The sequence below is a fragment of the Ranitomeya variabilis genome, chromosome 5 (genome assembly GCF_051348905.1).
Source record: "Ranitomeya variabilis isolate aRanVar5 chromosome 5, aRanVar5.hap1, whole genome shotgun sequence".
Classification (NCBI taxonomy): domain Eukaryota; kingdom Metazoa; phylum Chordata; class Amphibia; order Anura; family Dendrobatidae; genus Ranitomeya; species Ranitomeya variabilis.
The window spans coordinates 551,678,515-551,696,771 of NC_135236.1; the positions used below are offsets into that span (position 1 = coordinate 551,678,515).

The window sequence follows — 18,257 nt, forward strand, 5'->3', positions numbered from 1 at the left end:
AGTATTGTTCAACATTTTTATAAATGATCTAGATAAGGAAACTGAAGGTAAACTAATCAAATTTGCAGACAATGCAAAGCTAGGAGGAATAACTACCACTAGAGAAGAATGGGAGGAATAGAACTAAGCAGACAATGCAAAGCTAGGAGGGATAACTACCACTAGAGAAGAATAGGAGGAATAGAACTAAGCAACAGCGCGTGTGAAAGAGACTTGGGTATACTAATAGATCACAGACTACACATGAGTCAACAGTGTGATACAGAGACAAAAGAGGCAAACACAGTTCTAGAATGTATTAGTAGAAGCATAGAGTCTAGATTACGTGAAGTAATTATCCCTTCCTAGGTCAGGCCTCGCCTGGAATACTGTGTTCAGTTCTCACCACATATTTAAAAAAAAGACATAAAAAAATGGAGACAAGAGGTACCAGGATGGTAAGCAGACTGCAAAGTATATCCTACAAGGAACGGTTGAAGGATATGGGAATATTTAGGCTATGTGCACACGTAGCAGATTTTTTGCGTTTTTTTTGCTATAAAAACGCTATAAAACCGGGAAATAAATGCTCACATTAAGCATTCTATTTAATAGCATGCAATCCGCATTTTTTGTGCACATGCTGCATTTTTTTCCTGAGCGGAATCGCATTCCAGAAAAAAACGCAGCATGTTCATTAAATTTGCGGAATCGCGGGGATTCCGCACACCTAGGAATGCATTGATCTGCTTACTTCCCGCAGGGGGCTATGCCCACCATACGGGAAGTAAGCAGATCATGTGCGGTTGGTACCCAGGGTGGAGGAGAGGAGATTCTCCTCCACGGACTGGGCACCATATAATTATAAAAAAAAAGAAAAAGAATTAAAATAAAAAATCTTGATATACTCACCCTCTGATGGCCCCGGAGCCTTCCCGCCTCTCAGCGCTGCACGTGGCCGCTTCCGTTCCTATAGATGGTGTGTGTGAAGGACCCGTGATGACGTCGCGGTCACGTGACCGCGACGTCATCGAAGGTCCTGCACACACACCATCTATAGGAACGGAAGCCGCTGAGGAGATCGGCTGTTTGCGGAAGGTGAGTATAACCATTTTTTTAAAATTATTTTTAACATTCTATCTTTTACTATTGATGCTGCATAGGCAGCATCAATAGTAAAAAGTTGGTCACACTTGTCAAACACTGTTTGGCAAGTGTGACCAACCTGTCAATCAGTTTTCCAAGCGATGCTACAGATCGCTTGGAAAACGCTTGCATTCTGCAAGCTAATTATGCTTGCAAAACGCTAGTTTTCTGCGGGAATATGCATGCCAATTCTGCATGCGATATTCCCGCGGCAGGAGCTGAATTGCCGCGGAAATTTTAGCGGCAATTCTGCAACGTGTGCACTTAGCCTTAGCTTGGGTAAAAAGAAGGCCAAGAGGAGACTTAATAGCCGTCTACAAATATCTGAAGGGATGTCACAGCGTAGAGGGATCATCATTCTCATTTGCACATGGAAACAAGAGAAGCAATGGAATGAAACTGAATGGGAGAAGATACAGATTAGATATTAGAAAAAACTTTTTGACAGTGAGGGTGATCAATGAGTGGAACAGGCTGCCACAAGAGGAGCAGAGTTCTCCTTCAATGGACGTCTTCAAACAGAGGCTGGACATATATCGATCTGAGATGGTTAAGTGAATCCTGCACTGCTTTAATCGGGGTAGGACACGATGACCCTCGAGGTCCCTTCCAACTAACATTCTATGACATATGTTTGAATAAGGACTGAGAAGGACCGAGGCCCCGACTAATGGACACGCAGTAGTGGAGAGCTTTTTAAGCGTGATGTCCAGCTCAATGAAAAGGGAAGCCATTCCTCTATCTGCACATGGTGCAGAGACAAACAGAAAGCCAAAGCAATGGATTAGAATGTAAGTTGGTATGCATGCAGCTTGTAGGCATTTGTTCACACTGGCCACTAAACAGGCTAAACCCAAGAGAAACACAAAATGAGCAAATACTCTGCAGTAAATAAATAGCAACAGTGCTCAAAAATAATATCGGGTACTTGGTTAACATATTTTTGATTTAAAAAAAAAGGCCATTCCGTCACGTCAATATATGATGCTGACAGCTACCTTGGCAATTGTTGACCAATGACTTCCCAGATGTGCTCGATTGGAGACGATTCCAGAGACGATGAAGGGTATGGTGGCATGTCTCAGTCACTCACAGTAGCACGAGCAGGATGTGGCCTAGCACTGTCATATTAAAAAAATGGCCATACCATTGGTTTGACAATTGACCTAGTCTGTAATGCAAGTAAAATTAGATGACACATACCAAGCCTAAGTGTCCACACAAACTACCGTAATCAGAAGCTGTTTGCTTGATAATTGACTACGAGCCAGACATCCAGCTACAGGTAATCCATTATTCTCATGCCAACGCTCTCAAAGGCCATTATGGAGCAGCCCAAGACAACAATGAAAAGCTATCCTCTTTATCAATGATTGCCACTTTTGTCTTGGATGCAGTGGTAGCTGGAGACCATGTGGGTATGGCCATGAAAATGCATTCCCGACAGAACGTCACATCGGTCCTACTCCTGGATTATGGTGTGGGGTGGCATGATGTATGGTATCCGGACCTCTCTAGTATTCATTCCTGGTACACTAACAGCTCGTGATTACGTTGCTTAAGTCATGGAACCAGTGGGCCAGTCATTTCTCCAAAGTGTCCCAGGAGCTCATTTTCAACATGACAACGCCAGACCATATGTTGCTTGTGCTACTGTGAGGAGCCTGCATGGCCTAAATGTAGTACGATGGCCTTCAGGGCCTCCACACTTGACTCGCACATCTAGGAGGACATGGATAATCAGTTGCAAACAAACAAAGCTGCCAGCAGATCTTAAGGTACCGTTACACTAAACGACTTACCAACGATCACGACCAGCGATACGACCTGGCCGTGATCGTTGGTAAGTCGTTGTGTGGTCGCTGGGGAGCTGTCACACAGACAGCTCTCTCCAGCGACCAACGATCAGGGGAACGACTTCGGCATCGTTGAAACGGTCTTCAACGATGCCGAAGTCCCCCTGCAGCACCCGGGTAAACATCGGGTTACTAAGCGCAGGGCCGCGCTTAGTAACCCGATATTTACCCTGGTTACCATTGTAAAAGTTAAAAAAACAAAACAAAAAACAGTACATACTCACATTCCGATGTCTGTCACGTCCCCCGCAGTCAGCTTCCCGCACTGACTGTCAGCGCCGGCCGTAAAGCAAAGCACAGCGGTGACGTCACCGCTGTGCTTTGCTTTACGGCCGGCGCTGACAGTCAGTGCGGGAAGCTGACTGCGGGGGACGTGACAGACATCGGAATGTGAGTATGTACTGTTTTTTGTTTTGTTTTTTTTAACTTTTACAATGGTAACCAGGGTAAATATCGGGTTACTAAGCACGGCCCTGCGCTTAGTAACCCGATATTTACCCTGGTTACAAGTGAACACATCGCTGGATCGGCGTCACACACGCCGATCCAGCGATGACAGCGGGTGATCAGCGACCAAATAAAGGTCCTGATCATTCCCTACGACCAACGATCTCCCAGCAGGGGCCTGATCGTTGGTCGCTGTCACACATAACGAGATCGTTAAGCGGGATCGTTGCTACGTCACCAAAAGCGTGACGTTGCAACAATATCGTTAATGAAATCGTTATGTGAGAAGGTACCTTTAATGATTTACCCAAGTGCATTCAGCGTGGCAGAGCATTCCTCGGATATCTATTAATCTCATTGATAGCAGTCAAGGTGTGAAAGTGCGGGTATTTCTGTGTGTGGCGCTCAAAGCGGATACTGAATAAATTGACATGTTATGCAAATTGTGAGAAAACTGGAAAAAAAAAATATTCAAAAACATTAATATGTCTATGCATTCTGTAGTTTCCATCATTACACAACTTTTCCTGCGGTTTCAATTTTGGATTTTATATAAACTATAACTAGAAATTCGGCCATAGCTCCAGTCCTTGTGATTTCAGTGATACTGTATATATAGTGCCTGCCAGTGACCAGGTACATCCATCACTGCTCATTAAGGCGTTAAAGGGAACCTGTCACCTGAATTTGGCGGGACCGGTTTTGGGTCATATGGGCGGGGTTTTCGGGTGTTTGATTCACCCTTTCCGTACCCACTGGCTGCATGCTGGCCGCAGTATTGGATTGAAGTTCATTCTCTGTCCTCCGGAGTACACGCCAGCGCAAGGCAATCTCTCTCCTCTGATGTGCAATCACAGAGGAGAGAGAATTTAAATGGGAAATCTGACTTTTTTTTTGCAGTTGCTGTTATTCCATTAATAATGGTGATCACAACACTAGGGTCGGTAAAAACTGACCCGAATCATGTTCTCTGGGGTCTCGACTCTTCACTGCCACCATTAAAAGGTGTATCGGCGGTCGTTAAGGGGTTAAAATCAGGTCACAAACAGGACAGTGTTCTGGTGTTGATGCGTTTCCACTTCAACAGATACGATTAAGACTTTACAAGTGGGAACGCGTCAACACCAGAACACTGTCCGGTTTGTGACCTGATTTTAATGAAAGTGTAGTAAAGCTGCCAAGATGTCGCCGGCTTTTTTGTCGTTGTATGGATTTATTTTCTAACACTGAGGGGCTTGCTGGACCTCCGAAACCTATGTGATGGTGCATGCCTACAACGGTGAGCTCATCTAGTTTTCTGTCATTGTGGTCTACAGTCACTGGATTAGGAGGTCATTTTACGTCACATCATGTGAGACTGAGCCATGCTGGCAGTGAGGGCAAAGGATGTACCTGGAAACCCAGTTCAATATAAATTCATACAGGTGTAATACCTTGTAGTCTTCACCATAGTTTTCTACCATGTGACGAACAAAAAAGACCATGTCAGAAGAAATGCCCATTGTTCGTTTGGATGGCAGACTGGCTGATGCCTTTAGTTCTGGAAGGTAAGAAGTACAAATAAGCTTTCATGGAAACACGACGTGCGGAGAGCCATACTCCACCTTCAGAGGAGATTCCCGTGCTGGGAGCGTCTTACCTTTTAGGACATACGGCTTTCGGACAAACTTTTCTCCAGTACTTGTGCCCTATGAAGAAACAAGCACAGTAGATACTAGACAGTAGGTACTAGCAGTATTACACTACCGGACGAGTTACTTTACTATTACATAAACTACTATCACAACATTTTACCACGGTAATTATTGAGTCACCGAGATGACAGATGATCAGAAATCACAAACTAAATATTTTTAATTTGGCATAAATGCTGGGCAAAGTGTCAGCTTATCACACACACCACCAGGAAGCCTCGATGTCATTGCAATCCTCCAGCCTTACACTCCGATGCAGCAGAATGGCCCGACCATCACATGCTGTAGCAGGTCACATTCTCATGACGAGTCTGAGGCCATGTAAAGGATCTAGAAAACTATTATGCCCACTGTGACTGATTTTTTTGTAAGTAGTGTATACTGACATATTTGAAGTCCGCAACATGTCGGGTATTGCCGGGTATTGATGCGCGAGTTTCTTGCATTCCGCTCGCAAGTGTGACCCCGGCCTTACACTAACACAGGGATGTCAGCAAAGTTTCCTGGAAGCATCAAGTACCGTCCTGTCCCCCGGAGAGGAGAGTGACCAAGGAGACGCATCCAGAACTGTGTGCCTAGTGTTACCAGCCTGCCTCCACCAGTACAGTAAGGCCGGGTGCCCACAAAACAGGAGCCAGCAGTGTATGTTCACTGCGTCCAAAGCGTTGCCTTCTATTGGATTGGGCATGCAGGAGTAATATGCCCCCAGTCATTAAGAGGACTGCACATCACTTGATACATTCGGAGCATCTTCTAAGCGGCATGTGTCTCAGTTTACCTCGCAGAAATATTACTCCAGTCAGGGGCTGGAGTAAGATTTCTGGCATAAGCAATGCTGACTCTTGATGAATTTGGTGGGTGGACGTTGTCACGCCGCTTACCGCCCATTGTGGCGTGAAAACACCAAGTGTCACAAAATCTTTGCACAATGGCATGTTGCACACAAATATTTCAATGTTTTTAAGTCCGACTTTGGATGAAAAAAGTTTGATGAATCAGTGCCTTTGAAAATAACACCGCTCCGCAGCGTGCTCCAGCTTCCTGACCAGCGCACATTAGACAAGAGTTCAGAGGGATCAATTGGGGTCTTAAAACCCCATAGTTAAAATGATAAAAATGTAGGTTCTCTTTAAAGGGAACTCGTCATGTCACCAAACTTCTATTAACCTGCGGTCACCACTCTGAAAGACCGGCTATAATTAATTTTTTCTTTCCCGGAAGCCTCTGTTCAGTCATGTAGGTGCGCAGACACGACTTAAAGGGGTGGTCCGAAGGCAAAAGTAAAATTTATCTATTTGATGACAAAGCTATTTTCTAATATACTCGCTTTAAAAATCCTCTAATGTTCCTTAACTACACTGTCTGTTAGTCTAGTTTCTGTCTGATGACGATTCGCTCGAGTGCTCCCAGTGCATTCTGGGATACTCAAAAGAAGCGTGATCAGAGCAGGGGGCAGAGGCCACTGTGACAGCCTCTGCATGAGAAATATAGTGGTGCACAAGTAGGATGACCAAATCCCTCAACTGTAACGTAGAGACACTTGGCATTCCATTCGTGTATTCAAAGGAAATTTATGAAGTGTAGTAAATCCAGAACAATAACATGTTTCGGTCAACACAAGACCTTCGTCAGTCATCTGGATAGAGTAAAACTGTGTAGTAGCGCTAGGTGAAGGTCTGCGGTGTCCACCGCTAAGACTAGAAGCGCTTCTAAGGACTGTCTAACAGCCGCGGGGGTCGCAGACATATTTTTCGAGCACACGAAAGTCACTCGGTTAGCACACGAGCATGCTCAGATAACACCTTATTCGAGCATGTTCGCTCATCACTAGCTGGCACAATACTGCAGATCTGAGCAGAAGCTGGCACTGTGCACATCGAATAATGCACAGCACAGGCACTAGCCCTGCTCCTGAAATGAGCGTCACTAATGAAGGGGGCAGAGGCTGTGACAATGACCCCTGCTCTGATGGTAGGGAATTTTTAAAGCATGCATAGTAGAAAATAGTTTACATTATAGCATCAAGTAGATAGGGAAATAGATCAAATTGACTTTTGCCTTCAGACCACCCCTTTAAGTAACCATTCCGTACAGTGCAGAGACAGCTGTCAGTCAGTGCCGAGGAGTGGTTACAGCCTCCGCTCACTGTATACCGAGCAGTTACTGGCGCCACACCCTCATAACTGAAAGCCGGAGAATTCTGGGAGAATTAAAGTTAGTGTCCTGCCGGCAGCTTTACAATGCTGTTAACCCTATATCTGCAGCTTATTAGTGTTTGGGACAATGACAAGTTCCCTTTAAGGTTGAATAAGACCTCCATTAACCTGACCCTAATAACTTACTTTATCAACAAATTGTTGCAATTTAGACATTTCCCTCTTATGGGCCACGTTCAGTATTTGGTCAGTATTTTACCTCAGTATCTGTAAGCCAAAACCAGGAGTGGGTGGTAAATCCAGAAGTGGTGCATATGTTTCTATTATACTTTTCCTCTAATGGTTCCACTCCTGGTTTTGGCTTACAAATACTGAGGTAAAATACTGACCAAATACTGAACGTGTGACTGTGGCCTAAACAGTCTGATTTCCACCTCCCATTTGATCCTTAGTTTCACACACAAATCAGTAACTGAACCTCCTGTCAGGCAGTAACCGGTGTCACATGCGAGGGTCGCTATGTGTCCCCCCAGGATGCGCACGGAGTACATTGCAGTCACAGGCATAGCTGTGATTGCCATGCAGAATAAAAGTAAGTGGTGATCTTGGGCAAGCTATTTGTCCACAGCAGATTTAAGAAAACCTGTTCTGGGCTTTTATTTTTTAAACGTACTACAGGATGGTAGTGGGGCGGGCCGCTTCGTTCCTGGCTGGGTTTTCTATGTGGCCTAAAGGTACCTTCACACGAAGCGACGCTGCAGCGATAGCGACAACGATGTCGATCGCTGCAGCGTCGCTGTTTGGTCGCTGGAGAGCTGTCACACAGACCGCTCTCCAGCGATCAACTATGCCGAGGTCCCCTGGTAACCAGGGTAAACATCGGGTAACTAAGCGCAGGGCCGCGCTTAGTAACCCGATGTTTACCCTGGTTACCAGCGTAAAATCTAAAAAAAACAAACAGCACATACTTACATTCACGTCCCCCTGCGTCCACTTCCTGACTGACTGAGCGCCGTACAGTGAGAGCAGAGCGGTGACGTCACCGCTGTGCTGCTTTCACTTTCACTTTGCGGCGCTGAGTCAGAGGAGGAAGCAGACTGCAGGGGACGCAATGTGAGTATGTGCTGTTTGTTTTTTTTACATTTTACGCTAGTAACCAGGGTAAACATCGGGTAACTAAGCGCGGCCCTGCGCTTAGTAACCCGATGTTTACCCTGGTTACCAGTGTAAAATATCGCTGGTATCGTTGCTTTTGCTTTCAAACACAACGATACACAGCGATCGGACGACCAAATAAAGTTCTGGACTTTATTCAGCGACCAGCGACATCACAGCAGGATCCTGATCGCTGCTGCGTGTCAAACGAAACGATATCGCTAGCGAGGACGCTGCAACGTCACGGATTGCTAGCGATATCGTTATAATGTCGTTTCGTGTGAAGGTACCTTAAGGCCACAGGTTCTTTGTAAAAAAAAAACCCTGAGGCAGAGGGTTGTGTGTGTCAGTTTGGTTTTGCAAGAGCAGAGCAGTAGGCTCTGCAGAGCTCCACTTGTGTGAGGTAACACAGACAAGCGGAGCCAAAAGGCCTGGCACCCACAGCAACCAGGTCTCAGATGTAGACTGTCTTGTTTCCCGGCTGCGATCCAGAGGATATCGGGTGTTGTGTATTTTCTGTGAGTTGGTCATTAAAACACATTTTGCTTTGAACTTTGCTGGGTCACTGCCTCATCACTGCACAGTGTGGATACCGCTGCACTACAATCCAGAGATTATACATTACAATTTTGGGAAAAAATAAAAACTTTACAAATTGTAGTTCAGTGAAATAAAATCGTGTGCTACACATCTTACAGACACGGATATAATACGTCATAAACCCAAGCACAACTTCATGGTTTTTACAGTGTTTGGGGGGAAAAAAAAAAGTTGTGACGATCCCAAAATACTGTGCAAAAAAGCAAAAGTATTTTACTGTAAATTCATTCAATATCTAGGTAACACTTACTGCGTCTTCGCGGATTGGGAGAGTCTTGTTGGGGTCCGCAGCGAGACCCATCTCGGCCAGATTAGTCGCTACAGACCTGCTGTCATCCCAAGCTTTTCGGATTTCCTCACTGAAATTCAGACATGATATCATCAATTCTCGCCTGTTCACATACTCTACACACAGCACAGGCCATTTACTGACTGAGATACTGAGAAATGTAGACGCCACACCAGACACTGATGTGTTCAGAGGGGCATTGTATTCTGAGCTAGCGGTCTATGAGACTACTGTGCACATTAGCCGGCGCTAGCGGGCAAATTAGCCGGTGCCAGCGGGCATATTAGCCGGCGCTATCGGGCAAATAGCCGACGCTAGCGGGCATATTAGCCGGCGCTAGCTTACATATTAGCCGGCGCTAGCGGGCATATTAGCCGGCGCTAGCGGGCATATTAGCCGGCGCTAGCGGGCATATTAGCCGGCGCTAGCGGGCATATTAGCCGGCGCTAGCGGGCATATTAGCCGGCGCTAGCGGGCATATTAGCCGGCGCTAGCGGGCATATTAGCCGGCGCTAGCGGGCATATTAGCCGGCGCTAGCGGGCATATTAGCCGGCGCTAGCGTACATATTAGCCAGTGCTTACGTACATATTACCCGGCCCTAGCGTGCATATTAGCCGGCCCTAGCGTGCATATTAGCCGGCGCTAGCGTACATATTAGCCGGCGCTAGCGTGCATATTAGCCGGCATATTAGCCGATGCTAGCGTACAGCAACCGAGATATATGTTAGAGGAGGGTTCTGGATCTACTGGAGTGGCAGTAAGTTTGGGTCTCCCTAAGCTTTGGCTATGGGAGGCCACTGTTCCCTGACCCTTGATGTAGCTTTTGGCTTGGGGGGGTCAGGGTGGTTTATTAGGGGTCCTTTTGTCGGAAATGACTGTGACACACCACATCCTATTTATAGTAACTTTTTTAAGAGCACATTTTTCAAGCTTTAGAAGAGGACACCATGTGGCTGGGGAACAGCACATTACTGAATAGAGTGGAAGAGAAAGCAGCTGGACATGGCTGGCTGTATGAACAATCACAAATGTGATGACCACTGAGACAGCACTAAGTACAATACACACTATTCCACAGATTAGACTCCCTGCCTAATGTTAGACCGGTTTTGGAAAACCCCTTTAAGTACTTGTTGAGCCCTGTGCCAACCATCTTCCCTATTTAGAGGTCTGGGCAGTAAAGCAAAATGATCCTCCAGCCACATACTGTTCATCTATAGCAGCTGTGAATGGAGGCATACAGTTTACCTCCGGTCACTGGTGTCGGCTGATGGCACTACTGCACCCATCATCTGACACCTGCTGCCGCTAATAACAGTGAGAGCACTGTCAGCAAGGCTGGTTATCAACAGCAGAGGGGTCCCCATGCTATTTTTTTTATTTTATTTTTTAAATAAATGATTAAAAATAAACTGGGGGTGGACCCCACCCCCATTTTTTTTTTTACAACCAGCCTTGCTAAAGCTGCATGCAGATGACAGTGTGGAAACACTTGATGTTTGAGCCCCCCCATTGAAATGAGTGCAGTATGGGATCAGGTCCAGGTACTGTTCTGGTACCTGAACTTTTTCTTTTCTTTTTTAACTGTTCAGCCGAACCTGAACATCCAGGGTTCTGCCCAGCTCTACTCATCATCCATATATTTGGGAGGAAACACTGAGCAATGAGCCGTCTCTGCATTTTATATTAGTCACTAATAACCACTAGGACCCTCTTGTTAGGGTGGTCCCCCATATGTACACACCCTTCGTACATGTGGATGAGGTATGATAGAGCCAAATTCACACTGTATGAAGCGTCTGCAGTACACACTGGGAAAGCTATAGGTGCAGGTCATACATGTCCATGCACCCCACGGTAGACCGAAAAGTGGAAAATTCGGCCTCCACTATTATGGTAAAGATGTTATCTAAAAATATACAGTGCAAAGTAGATCTGGTGAGTGGGGTCTATGGACGACGCTTTCCAGTGTATATCGGTGGCAGCCATCGCAGGAATATGCCCAATCCCTGACACAGCCCTGCAACAGTCACTTCCTTTGTCGGTTCCTTGCTTTCTTGACTTTTTACTTACCGGAAACATCCAGAAATGCAAAAAACCTGGCAGGAGTCTGCCTACAAGTGACTGCAATCACCAGACTCCAGCACGTCTAACCTGCCGGTGCAGCGAGGACATACAGCAGCCATTACTATTACTGCCAGGACCCCGGGATACTGAGAGCAGGCTACACACTGTGCGGACATACAGCAGCCATTACTATTACCGCCAGGACCCCGGGGATACTGAGAGCAGGCTACACACTGTGCGGACATACAGCAGACATTACTATTACCGCCAGGACCCCAGGATACTGAGAGCAGGCTACACATTGTGCGGACATACAGCAGCCATTACTATTACCGCCAGGACACCGGGATACTGAGAGCAGGCTACACATTGTGCGGACATACAGCAGCCATTACTATTACCGCCAGGACCCCGGGATACTGAGAGCAGGCTACACATTGTGCGGACATACAGCAGCCATTACTATTACCGCCAGGACCCCGGGATACTGAGAGCAGGCTATACATTGTGCGGACATACAGCAGACATTACTATTACCGCCAGGACCCCGGGGATACTGAGAGCAGGCTACACATTGTGCAGACATAGAGCAGCCATTACTATTACCGCCAGGACCCCGGGATACTGAGAGCAGGCTACACACTGTGCGGACATACAGCAGCCATTACTATTACCGCCAGGACCCCACGGACACTGAGAGCAGGCTATACATTGTGCGGACATACAGCAGCCATTACTATTACCGCCAGGACCCCACGGACACTGAGAGCAGGCTATACATTGTGCGGACATACAGCAGCCATTACTATTACCGCCAGGACCCCGGGATACTGAGAGCAGGCTACACACTGTGCGGACATACAGCAGCCATTACTATTACCGCCAGGACCCCAGGGATACTGAGAGCAGGCATACATTGTGCGGACATACAGCAGCCATTACTATTACCGCCAGGACCCCAGGATACTGAGAGCAGGCTACACATTGTGCGGACATACAGCAGCCATTACTATTACCGCCAGGACCCCAGGATACTGAGAGCAGGCTACACACTGTGCGGACATACAGCAGCCATTACTATTACCGCCAGGACCCCGGGGATACTGAGAGCAGGCTACACACTGTGCGGACATACAGCAGCCATTACTATTACCGCCAGGACCCCACGGACACTGAGAGCAGGCTACACACTGTGCGGACATACAGCAGACATTACTATTACCGCCAGGACCCCAGGGATACTGAGAGCAGGCTACACACTGTGCGGACATACAGCAGCCATTACTATTACCGCCAGGACCCCGGGGATACTGAGAGCAGGCTACACACTGTGCGGACATACAGCAGCCATTACTATTACCGCCAGGACCCCGGGGATACTGAGAGCAGGCTACACATTGTGCGGACATACAGAAAACATTACTATTACCACCAGGACCCCGGGGATACTGAGAGCAGGCTACACATTGTGCGGACATACAGCAGCCATTACTATTACCGCCAGGACCCCGGGATACTGAGAGCAGGCTACACATTGTGCGGACATACAGCAGCCATTACTATTACCGCCAGGACCCCGGGATACTGAGAGCAGGCTATACATTGTGCGGACATACAGCAGACATTACTATTACCGCCAGGACCCCGGGGATACTGAGAGCAGGCTATACATTGTGCGGACATACAGCAGACATTACTATTACCGCCAGGACCCCGGGGATACTGAGAGCAGGCTACACATTGTGCGGACATACAGCAGCCATTACTATTACCGCCAGGACCCCGGGATACTGAGAGCAGGCTATACATTGTGCGGACATACAGCAGCCATTACTATTACCGCCAGGACCCCGGGGATACTGAGAGCAGGCTACACATTGTGCGGACATACAGCAGACATTACTATTACCACCAGGACCCCGGGGATACTGAGAGCAGGCTACACACTGTGCGGACATACAGCAGACATTACTATTACCGCCAGGACCCCGGGATACTGAGAGCAGGCTATACATTGTGCGGACATACAGCAGCCATTACTATTACCGCCAGGACCCCGGGGATACTGAGACCAGGCTACACATTGTGCGGACATACAGCAGACATTACTATTACCGCCAGGACCCCGGGGATACTGAGACCAGGCTACACATTGTGCGGACATACAGCAGACATTACTATTACCACCAGGACCCCGGGGATACTGAGAGCAGGCTACACACTGTGCGGACATACAGCAGACATTACTATTACCGCCAGGACCCCGGGATACTGAGAGCAGGCTATACATTGTGCGGACATACAGCAGCCATTACTATTACCGCCAGGACCCCGGGGATACTGAGACCAGGCTACACATTGTGCGGACATACAGCAGACATTACTATTACCACCAGGACCCCGGGGATACTGAGAGCAGGCTACACATTGTGCGGACATACAGCAGACATTACTATTACCGCCAGGACCCCGGGATACTGAGAGCAGGCTATACATTGTGCGGACATACAGCAGACATTACTATTACCGCCAGGACCCCGGGATACTGAGAGCAGGCTATACATTGTGCGGACATACAGCAGCCATTACTATTACCACCAGGACCCCAGGGATACTGAGAGCAGGCTATACACTGTGCGGACATACAGCAGCCATTACTATTACCACCAGGACCCCGGGGATACTGAGAGCAGGCTACACATTGTGCGGACATACAGCAGACATTACTATTACCGCCAGGACCCCGGGATACTGAGAGCAGGCTATACATTGTGCGGACATACAGCAGCCATTACTATTACCGCCAGGAAACCAGGGATACTGAGAGCAGGCTACACACTGTGCGGACATACAGCAGACATTACTATTACCGCCAGGACCCCGGGATACTGAGAGCAGGCTACACATTGTGCGGACATACAGCAGCCATTACTATTACCGCCAGGACCCCGGGGATACTGAGAGCAGGCTACACATTGTGCGGACATACAGCAGCCATTACTATTACCGCCAGGACCCCGGGATACTGAGAGCAGGCTATACATTGTGCGGACATACAGCAGACATTACTATTACCGCCAGGACCCCGGGGATACTGAGAGCAGGCTACACATTGTGCAGACATATAGCAGCCATTACTATTACCGCCAGGACCCCGGGATACTGAGAGCAGGCTATACATTGTGCGGACATACAGCAGACATTACTATTACCGCCAGGACCCCACGGACACTGAGAGCAGGCTATACATTGTGCGGACATACAGCAGCCATTACTATTACCGCCAGGACCCCACGGACACTGAGAGCAGGCTACACACTGTGCGGACATACAGCAGCCATTACTATTACCGCCAGGACCCCACGGACACTGAGAGCAGGCTATACATTGTGCGGACATACAGCAGCCATTACTATTACCGCCAGGACCCCAGGGATACTGAGAGCAGGCATACATTGTGCGGACATACAGCAGCCATTACTATTACCGCCAGGACCCCAGGATACTGAGAGCAGGCTACACATTGTGCGGACATACAGCAGCCATTACTATTACCGCCAGGACCCCAGGATACTGAGAGCAGGCTACACACTGTGCGGACATACAGCAGCCATTACTATTACCGCCAGGACCCCGGGGATACTGAGAGCAGGCTACACACTGTGCGGACATACAGCAGCCATTACTATTACCGCCAGGACCCCACGGACACTGAGAGCAGGCTACACACTGTGCGGACATACAGCAGACATTACTATTACCGCCAGGACCCCAGGGATACTGAGAGCAGGCTACACACTGTGCGGACATACAGCAGCCATTACTATTACCGCCAGGACCCCGGGGATACTGAGAGCAGGCTACACACTGTGCGGACATACAGCAGCCATTACTATTACCGCCAGGACCCCACGGACACTGAGAGCAGGCTACACATTGTGCGGACATACAGCAGCCATTACTATTACCGCCAGGACCCCGGGGATACTGAGAGCAGGCTATACATTGTGCGGACATACAGCAGACATTACTATTACCGCCAGGACCCCAGGGATACTGAGAGCAGGCTACACATTGTGCGGACATACAGCAGCCATTACTATTACCGCCAGGACCCCGGGATACTGAGAGCAGGCTACACACTGTGCGGACATACAGCAGACATTACTATTACCGCCAGGACCCCGGGATACTGAGAGCAGGCTATACATTGTGCGGACATACAGCAGACATTACTATTACCGCCAGGACCCCAGGGATACTGAGAGCAGGCTACACATTGTGCGGACATACAGCAGCCATTACTATTACCGCCAGGACCCCGGGATACTGAGAGCAGGCTACACATTGTGCGGACATACAGCAGACATTACTATTACCGCCAGGACCCCGGGGATACTGAGAGCAGGCTACACACTGTGCGGACATACAGCAGCCATTACTATTACCGCCAGGACCCCGGAGATACTGAGAGCAGGCTATACATTGTGCGGTCTGTGGGACCGCGGTGCTTGGCACGTCCCATACAATGGGTGCACACAGGACACTGCACAGATCACTGTACCCTGGAGCGCCCCCGCCGGCAGCACTGAGTAAGGCTACTTTCACACTAGCGTCGTGCACTGCACGTCACTATGCGAAGTTGGAGAGCACCGACGCTAGCTGTAGAAGCGCTGCACAACGGGGGCAGCGGATGCTGTTTTTCCTTGCATCCGCTGCCCCATTGTGAGGTGCGGGGAGGAGGGGGCGGAGTTGCTGCACACAATGCACAAAAAAAGTTACATGTAACTTTTTTTGTGCCGACGGTACCGTTGCACGACGGTTGCGACGTGTGGCACTGCATCGCTAATGCTAGTCTATGGAGAAAAAACGCATCCTGCAAGCACTTTTGCAGGATGCGTTTTTTTCGGTAAAACGACGCATAGCGACGTGCAGTGCACGACGCTAGTGTGAAAGTAGCCTAAGGCTATGTGCACACTTTGCGGGGTCCTCTGCGGGTTCTCCCGCAGCGGATTTGATAAATCTGCAGGGCAAAACCGCTGCGGTTATCCCTGCAGATTTATCGCAGTTTGTTTTGCGGTTTCCTCCTATACTATTGATGCTGCATATGCAGCAATATGCAGCATCAATAGTAATGTTAAAAATAATAAAAAATGGTTATATACTCACCCTCTGACGTCCCGATCTCCTCGGCGCTGCACGCGGCGCTCCGGTTCCAAAGATGCTGTGCGAGAAGGACCTTCGTGACGTCACCGCAGGTCCTGCTCGCACAGCAACCCTGAGACCGGCCGGCCGTGTGCAGCGCTGAGAGGTGAGTATATCATTATTTTTTATTTTTATTCTTTTTTTTTTTTACACTAATATGGTTCCCAGGGCCTGGAGGAGAGTCTCCTCTCCTCCACCCCGGGTACCACCCGCACATTATCCGCTTACTTCCCGCATCGTGGGCACAGCCCCATGCGGGAAGTTAGCGGATCAATGCATTTCTATGGGTGCAGAATCGCAGCGATTCTGCACAAAGAAGTGACATGCTGCGGGTTGTAAAGCGCTGCGTTTCTGCGCGGTTTTTCCCGCAGCATGTGCACAGCGGATTGCGGTTTCCATAGGGTTTCCATGTAAATGTAAACGCTATGAAAACTGCTGCGGACACGCAGCATCAAAATCGCCGCGGTTCCACGGTAAAAACCGCAAAGTGTGAACATGGCCTAATACAGCTCAGCTCCATCCACTCTGCAGTACCAATCACAGCCTGTGGTCAGGGGCGGCGCTGCTTCTCCAGGAATGTCTTCCTACACAAGGATGTGACAGAACTTGGCTATGGCGGCAGGTGGGCGAGGATTACCCGGACAGACTAATCACAGGTCTGCGGCACGGAGAGAAGCCCGGCAGGCGGCTCCGGGGCTCGGTGCGGGAGCAGGCGGCTCCGGGGCTCGGTGCGGGAGCAGGCGGCTCCGGGGCTCGGTGTGGGAGCAGGCGGCTCCGGGGCTCGGTGCGGGAGCATGCCGCCCTACACCCTGTTCTCACCAGGCGATACGTGGCGCTTCCTTCTTCCTCGCCCTGCGCTTCAGCTTCTTTCTGTTCACGCTGTAGTTGAACGTGTTCTTTTTCGTCTTCCTTACTTTCCCCATCTTGCCTGAAGTGCAGCAAGACACGACACACGTGGTATGGGCGCAGGACGCACGAATCTGACGTCACCTCATGGAAGCGAAGCATTGTGGGGCATGTAGTTCTCAGAGCCAGAGATCTGAGTGCTGCAGGCGCGCCCCCTTGAGGCTGGACCTGCTATGGCATGGCGCAAGCCTCAGGTTTTGCTTCTCTCACATCTCCGTACGAGGGCTCTGGCTTCTGGAATAAATCATTTTACAATCTGGATCATTGAAGCTTTATTCCTGTATACATGGATAGTGGATAGAGTTTGTAAATATAAGCACTTTGTCATTTTACCTTTTATTAAAATTTGTATCCATTTTTTAAAGATATGAACACTTTTAGATGTCATCATGCTATTTGGAGCGCTATGTGAGGGGGTCAGCATAGGCATTTTCCTTTTAATGGGAGCAAACCTGGGGAATGAGAAGGGGTTGTCCAAATAGCAATATCAATTAACAACAAATAATAATATTAATATTCAACAAGAACTAGTCCAATTGTAAACTTTCTTTTTAACTTTGCTTATCTTCAAAAACGTGGTAAAAGGATCAAAATTAACAATAATATAGAACAATAACGACATATTACCACCACATAGTGACGGAATAATACCACATACAAGGAGCAAATATCTCCATAACGTAACCAGATCACATATTACCTTCACATAGTGACCAGATAATATCACATACAGGGATAAATACCGCCGCACCATA

At 48.4% G+C, this 18,257-nt stretch overlaps 1 protein-coding gene across 1 annotated transcript in view; it reads right to left on the reverse strand.

Annotated features, from left to right (window-relative positions):
• NOP16 (NOP16 nucleolar protein) overlaps positions 1–17,591 on the reverse strand; it is a 34,220-nt gene extending 16,629 nt beyond the window's left edge. The window contains exons 1-4 of the mRNA XM_077265906.1: positions 17,416–17,591; positions 9,284–9,392; positions 5,068–5,116; positions 4,862–4,968 (exon numbers count right to left, since the gene is read on the reverse strand). Coding sequence (XP_077122021.1) covers positions 4,862–4,968; positions 5,068–5,116; positions 9,284–9,392; positions 17,416–17,519 — 369 coding nt within the window. The 5' untranslated portion in view covers positions 17,520–17,591. The remainder of the gene's footprint in view (positions 1–4,861; positions 4,969–5,067; positions 5,117–9,283; positions 9,393–17,415) is intronic.
• Positions 17,592–18,257: the final 666 nt, after the last annotated feature.